General features: G+C 36.8%; 1 protein-coding gene across 1 annotated transcript; it reads right to left on the reverse strand.

Moving 5' to 3' along the window:
• Positions 1–2,437: 2,437 nt before the first annotated feature.
• On the reverse strand, positions 2,438–6,997 carry LOC126591057 (poly(A)-specific ribonuclease PARN-like). Its single transcript, XM_050256616.1, has 7 exons — positions 6,532–6,997; positions 5,907–6,037; positions 5,446–5,777; positions 5,010–5,123; positions 4,360–4,486; positions 4,009–4,279; positions 2,438–3,496 (listed from the first exon to the last, which is right to left on the reverse strand). The coding sequence occupies exons 1-7, from the start codon at positions 6,894–6,896 to the stop codon at positions 2,656–2,658; spliced, it is 2,181 nt and encodes a 726-aa protein (XP_050112573.1). The 5' UTR covers positions 6,897–6,997; the 3' UTR covers positions 2,438–2,655.

Here is a 6,997-nt window from a genome sequence, read left to right on the forward strand (position 1 = left end):
AACCGGTGACTTGTAGTATGATTTATGACCGTCTAGTGAGCGTAAACTGGTTTCGACACTAGTTTTTATTTTATGATTTAGATGTTGTATTAAACATTATGGATAGCCACCGTTTTAAATATCAATATGCGTGAAAATATCAATATGCAAATTTATAAAAATGTAGGTGGACACGTCGATATCGGTTGCCTTCATAAATATTAAAGAAATTTGCAATGTGTGATATATCTCATTCAGATTTAGTTGAAATTAAAAAAAAATTCATAAAATTTCAAAAGTTTGAAATTTGAAATGAGTTCCCGCAAAATATATGTAGTGTATTAGTAAATATTGTAGATATTTATTGATTTTCTTTATCTTGGCGATATAGGATGAAGTTTGTATTTTACCCCTTCTATATTGATTCTTAATTTTTTTTTAATATTTCAACGAAAATATTGACGATTTGTAAATATTTTAAACACAAGGTAGTATATAGGATTTCAAATATATTCAAACCCAAACGTTACTATTATCCGGAATTAAACTTACATTTTAATTAAAAACAGGCTACCTGATTAACATAACAAGATATAAAATAACACTTCCTTTTTCTCGAGTATGCAAGCTTATCCGTTTGTACAAATTTGGTGTTAGGACTTGGGAGATTCTTTTCAAACGTGATGAAACTTTTCACTGTCAAAGGACTCAAAGTCGTTAATGGCACCAATAAAATTTAAAATTTAAAATTGTATTTAATTAAGGAGAAAATGACGTTGATAAAGAATAATAAGACCCGTGGTGTAAGCAACGTCATAAATGGGTAACCAAAAATGGTGGGGGTGGATGTTGACCGGCTATTTCAGGTCGGCCGGATCCAAGAAAGGGTCTTTGTTTCTCTCTCACCTCACCTGACATCACCCGTGATAACCGATAAACTCGTCGCTTTCGCGACTGTGGAGAATATCGAGACCGTTGAGTGGTGCCACGTGGAGGACATGCACGGGTGGTAGGCTGGTGATTTGGGATATGAACAGTGACTACCTTCCTCTCATGAATTTTGCATACTTTAGTTTATTATCTTATTTTCCACGCCGAAACTTTATATTAAAAAAATAATACATTTGTCAAAAGTGCACGATAAAAATTTTTAAAATGCAAACAACAGTGTACTAATTATTAGATCGGTGCCATGCTAATCTCTATGATTTAGTGAAACTCTTCGTAATACATTGTTATTAATATACCAAATCAAATCAAAATTTTCATTTACAATTCAAACATATTACTTTTACCACATTTTCATACTATATTTGTACCATCTTTATAATAAAAAGGGGATCTATATGTGTCGGTTGGTCCTACTTCTATTAAAAAGTGGTACGAATAATATGATATGAAAATTATAGTTAAGTGTAGCATTAGACTACTTTTGCAGACGTTCGTGGTACTGATTTTAATCTTCTACTATAATACACCTAAACTTGTTATTTCATCATGTTATTTATTTTTATTTAAATGAGAAATATTATGTTCGAATCTCATGATTGATTATATTTCCCGACTAATTACCCAGATAGTTTAAATATCGATCGTTGTAATGTCATTGTCCACCCTCTAATTCAAATTAGCAGCATTAGGGAGGTCCATTTAATGGGGTCATCAGCCATGACAAGGAGCTTGAAAGATTAATAGACTCTGAGCATCTTTGATTGGTCAACACTCGTTAGGTCTTATTCTTGTAGCTATAATTGGAGAGATTTTTCAACATATTTGAAATACGAGACTGTACATTACATGGCACTGTACAAATGAAAAGATACTTGCAAAACTTAAAATAAAACTTTTGTTTATATATATAATGACATATTATGTACCACCCATGTTTCGAATATATTGAAAAATTACTCAAACTCATGTGAAAATGAATGTTTTCCCTTTTCAGCCACACGTAAAATATATGGTTCCCATAAAAATTCAAAAATCAAGAGGAAGCCTGCAATATTGCTATCAGAAAGCTCCCCTCATCATCTCAGATGGTCCTGGGGAGAGGAATCGATGAATGGATCACAACCGTTGGATCCATTGATTGAAATGTGGGGCCTTCTGCCATGAGACACGTGTTCATGCCCTAGAGATGCAGGTGAAGTTCATGCGCCGATACAGAAGAAAAATGAAAAGGCATGCTGAAAATAATTCAGATATTTTGATGCCTGAGAGCGACCGGAGACATATATCCATTGACGTCACTCGTCTAATCGATATTTCTCATACGTTAAAAAAGTGAACTAACCGTTCATCATACGTTTAAACCGTGAATCTGCTTGATCGTTATCACAAGTAATGTATAATTTCCAGCTAACCTCATTTGTGTTCATAAAAAAGAGTGAATAATCGTAAGTGCCAAAGTCTTGATACAATGGATTCAAGGCAAATGAGATTTGGAAACAACTGGCAATAAATCAAATCAATAATTCATATAAGCATCGGCTAAAAAAATGCCATTTTAGTACAGATAATTACATTTCTTTTCTTCCTAATCTCACGTTCCTAACGGCATACCAAAATCTCAGTAAAGTACAGAACCTGCAGATTGCTTCAAGACAATGTCACAATAAGTAGAAACTGTATGAATTAGTTTGAATCACTAAGTCAGCAAAACCTCCAATCCGGGTACTAATTAGTTCTGATTCGATCGCCTTCAGAAGTAATTAAAGTGTCTATGATCTTGTAATGTGAGAGACGCCCACGCAACGGATCATCTTGCGCATTATCTGTGTTACTTCTCAGTTTTTCAGACTTCGAAGCAGGATTCATATCACTTTTCTCACCGAAGATCTCTCGTTTTAGGGTCTCTGATGCTTCCTTAGATAATCCAACCAATTTAGTTTTCCAGTTAATACCAACTGCCTCCGCCTGGTCTGCAAACAAGACTTTTGCGCTGGATGAACTGCAGATTACTTTGTAAGTTTCGTAATCAGCAGCTCGGGTGCTTCCACCTTCCAAAAGTCCCGTGAGGGGATGCAAAACCGAGACTGGACCATCACTTCTCTCTAATGTTTCCTTCAACGACAGAAATTCAGAGACAAATTTTTCCTTGCTAAACTGAATGAATACTGCAGTTTCATCCAAGTGGTAGACAGACGTGACAGAGGTCGGGCCAAAGACTTTTGTGATGCACTCCCTTATATCTCGTGCCTTGAGTTTTGATGGGAATCCCCATATTAAAGCAATGTTCTCAAACATAATCTGCGCGTACCTCTTTTTGTGATTATTATACCCCGAAGACATTGCTTTCTTCTTGCCGGTGGTTAAATCAATAATGTCTCCATTACTCCAACTGAGGTATAAAAGGTTGATCTGCTTCTGGAGCTTCTCATTGTGGGGCAACTTTTCAGATGACAAACAAGCCTGAAAATCAATTCCGAGATGACTGCATGTCTGAGCAAAGACACAGCCTGTCATAAAAGCATCGTATCCTGCTTCATGTTTGGCTCCAGAATTCCAGTTGGAGGACCTGCAAATAGATAATCGTGATATGAAAGACTTATTCCTTTGCTTTTCCTTTCATTTGTATATACACTGCCAATTTTAGTTACATTACTAAAACTATCTTTCTCCGTATGTAATGGTTATTCTTTTAACCAATATGTAATGGTTATTCTATGAGAGAGAGCCACGTGGCATGCACAAGTATATACATCTCGTAAAGCAAGTACAAATAGAAACAAATTGACAAACTTATACGAACTTGTTATCCGACAGATTTCTAAAGTTGGTTGCATCTAAAGAATGTAATGTGTAATTAACCCCGGTCAAAAATGTCATGCCAGCCTAGTCGTTTTCAGACAGATCTCTAAGTGCCCTACGCCATTAATGAAAGTTAATGAAAATGCTCTCCTTCATCTGTCGGGTTTCAACTCTATATCTTTTTCCATTCAAACTGTGACAATGGAAACCACTGAGACCAACTAAATGAATTGAGCACGGCCGAGATATCATTATGGACAGAGAATGGAAAAAGCAAACCTCAAATCATCCACCTGAACTTCAACTTTGACACACAATTGGACTTCTGAATCAGTGCTTTTCTTCCCAAGAGCAATTTGCGGGCATAACAAAGCAAATGCTGACGAAAGTGATGTTCTGGACTTCTTCATCCGTTGTTGGAGCACATTATCTGTATTCAACAGTACTTTGGTGTCAATGATGTGTGGAAAATACTTGTTAACAGCAGAGACAAATTCCTCAGCAGTCGAAGGTAGAGGTCCCAAGAATTTGTTGTATATATGGGCAATATCTGTATGACAACAAGAAGACATCTTAGTAATATATAAAATCAAATTGACCTTTTTATGAAAGTAACATCAATACTCGTACCAAGAAAGCAATTGTGACCAACAATCAACTTTTGTTCTGAGGAAAGAAGGTCAATAACATGACGAAACCCAACTGCAGCTTGAACTTTCACCTCTGCTTCCCTACGATGTTCATCCTTAACCTCTTTCTGCAAAAGATTGCATACAGAAAACTTTAATTCCTCCTGAGGTGTAGATGATCATCACACAATAACAAATACACTGACTTCCTTCGGTGATAATTTCTGTTCTCCCTAATGCACCAACAGCATTATGCAAAATTTATGCCCAGATAGTAATTATCATACACACTACCGTTTGTTTATTAACGAGAAATTAACAGTGTTGAGACATTTTAGTTAAGACTTAGAAGAAGAAGAGAAAGAAGAGTTTCAATATCTCTAATGGTTGTTTCGATGGCTACGATAGAAATCCAGAGAAAACTTGTTGATTGACTTATTGGAATACTAAAAAGTAAAAACAACTCCAGGCCCAAACTCGGACCATCAAGACCTTTAGAAAGTAAATCATTTTCAATAAGAAAACAACCAAATTCTAATAACCGAAAGTCTGAAAACTATTTCACAAAGTAAACATCCTAAGTAGTCTTTCACAGTTGAAGAGCATTTGAAAATTTCACATCATATAAACTGGAGGACACAAATTACTTACCAGAAGCAAATCCCTGTCATCCTCGGAATCTGTCCGCACAACTAGTTGCTGTTGACACGACTTTTCACCATTTACCTGAACATAAGAAAGATCTTGGAAATGCTTTCTCATGACCTGCAAACGTTAATTTTAATATTCAGCTTAACAAAACCATGACTAAGAAGAAGAAAAAATGTTTTTTACGCATATAGAGTACATCTCTGCATTATTATAAAAAGTAAAACAATACTATAACAAAAATTTCAAAACCCGGTTTCGAGTTACTTTTCCTTGAACAACCAGGGAAAAGGCGAATAGACATAGAGTAAGTTTTTGAATTATTTGAGGCAATTACTAAAGAATACCTAGGATCATGTCATGGATCACATGTCCAAGATTAAATTGTTACAAGTGAGAATCTTATGATAGATGATCAAAATGTAAAAACCAAACCCACCATTTGAATCAACCTAAGCTGATGAGAAGTGAATCCCTTCAAACTAAGAGCTGGACGCATCTTGAAGAAAATGGTTTGTAACTGTTGGGAATCATTTGAGTTTTGCTGAAATTGGAATCCTCCATTACTACTTCTCAAGTTTAACAAACCATCACGCCATTCAGTGAATGTGTTCTTCATCCGTTCAGCAAAGAGAGTGTCAGCAATCTTGACCACTGGCATGTGCACAGGTTCTTTCAAGTTTGAACATCTAGTCAATAACTCATCATCAAATGTCAAGCTCAAACGTCTCAGTGCCTCACTTTCCTGCCCTCTGGATAAATAAGATATTCCTGAGATTGTACAACCATTTAACTTTACAAACTGATACCATCATAAAAAAAAAAGCCAGGGAAGTAACTTTCACACCAGTTACAAAACCTTGACCATTACTTCAAAAAGAAATCAAACAATTTCACTACCTTCATGTATGCAGACATTAAAATCGAACTGGTATTTAGCTAAGAAATCAATCGATGTTGTCTGGCAAAGAAACTCATAAGTGGGGCCTGCAACCGGAAGCTCTTGACGCGGAAAAATGTAAAAATTGTGCCTGTCAGCACACCCATATTGTTACATAATAAAAACCACATAAAAAGTTCAAAACGAAACACCATCGTTACACAAACTTATTCATCTCGGAAATTGTGTGCCTTTGCATTTGCTTCAAACTATCCTAGACAGCAAACACATGTATAATATAATTTACAAACCCGGCAAAGAAACCGATTTTACGTAAAAAAAATCAAAATTTAAATTTTTTTCTCCTTTTAAAGTTCAATTTACTACATTTACTAGAAAATCCAGTCACATTTAGCTTTTCAATCCAAATATCATGATCAAAGCAAAAGACTCGAACTTTAAATTTTATCAGCTAACTAACAGGTAATTGCAAGAGAAAGAAGCTATTGCCAATGTTTCAATAACAATAAAATCAAGCAAAATCCCTAAATTTTTGTTCTTTACTTTCTTCCTTACTTTCTCGGCAGCCAAACAGAGCACAAACAAAAATCAAAAATCAAGAAAGGAAAAGCAAAAGTCACATACGGATGAGCAATGAAGGAGCGCTTGGAGGAGTCCCAGCGGAAGGGGCAAACTCCGAACTGAAGCACGGCGAACTTCTCGGCCGAGTCCTTGACCTTAAGGTAGCAGACGTCGGCGCGGTCGAATTCCAGGGAGTCACGCCACGGAGCGCTGGTGATTCCGGTCATCTCGAGATCGATGGCCACGAAATCGGCGGCGGCGACATGGCGGCGCAGGTCGGCGAGGGCCGGCTCGAAGTTGGATTTGGTCACGTTTTTTAGAGGGAAGGTGGAGGATTGTTGTTGTACGGACGACGAAGAGGAAGAGGAGTGGGATAGGGCACGTGATATCGCACGTGACAGTGCCCTCACCGGGCGGTGAGTGTTCATTTTCTGAGCATTTGCCTGAGCTTTCGGCCCTCGGGGGTTTATGCAGAGAGTTTTCGACCCAAGGTAGAAGATGAAATGATACCGCCTACGACGTCGTTTCT

This window comes from Malus sylvestris, chromosome 11, assembly GCF_916048215.2.
Source record: "Malus sylvestris chromosome 11, drMalSylv7.2, whole genome shotgun sequence".
Taxonomy (NCBI): domain Eukaryota; kingdom Viridiplantae; phylum Streptophyta; class Magnoliopsida; order Rosales; family Rosaceae; genus Malus; species Malus sylvestris.

Bases quoted from the DNA above. Each gene is read 5' to 3' on its own strand.
- LOC126591057 (XM_050256616.1), bottom strand. From the start codon at position 6,896: ATGAACACTCACCGCCCGGTGAGGGCACTGTCACGTGCGATATCACGT. The intron at 4,487-5,009 runs GTAAGTAATTTG...AATCTTTTGCAG, and splicing joins ATGACAGGGATTTGCTTCTG to AAAGAGGTTAAGGATGAACA. The intron at 3,497-4,008 runs GTTTGCTTTTTC...ATCTATTTGCAG, and splicing joins GTTCAGGTGGATGATTTGAG to GTCCTCCAACTGGAATTCTG.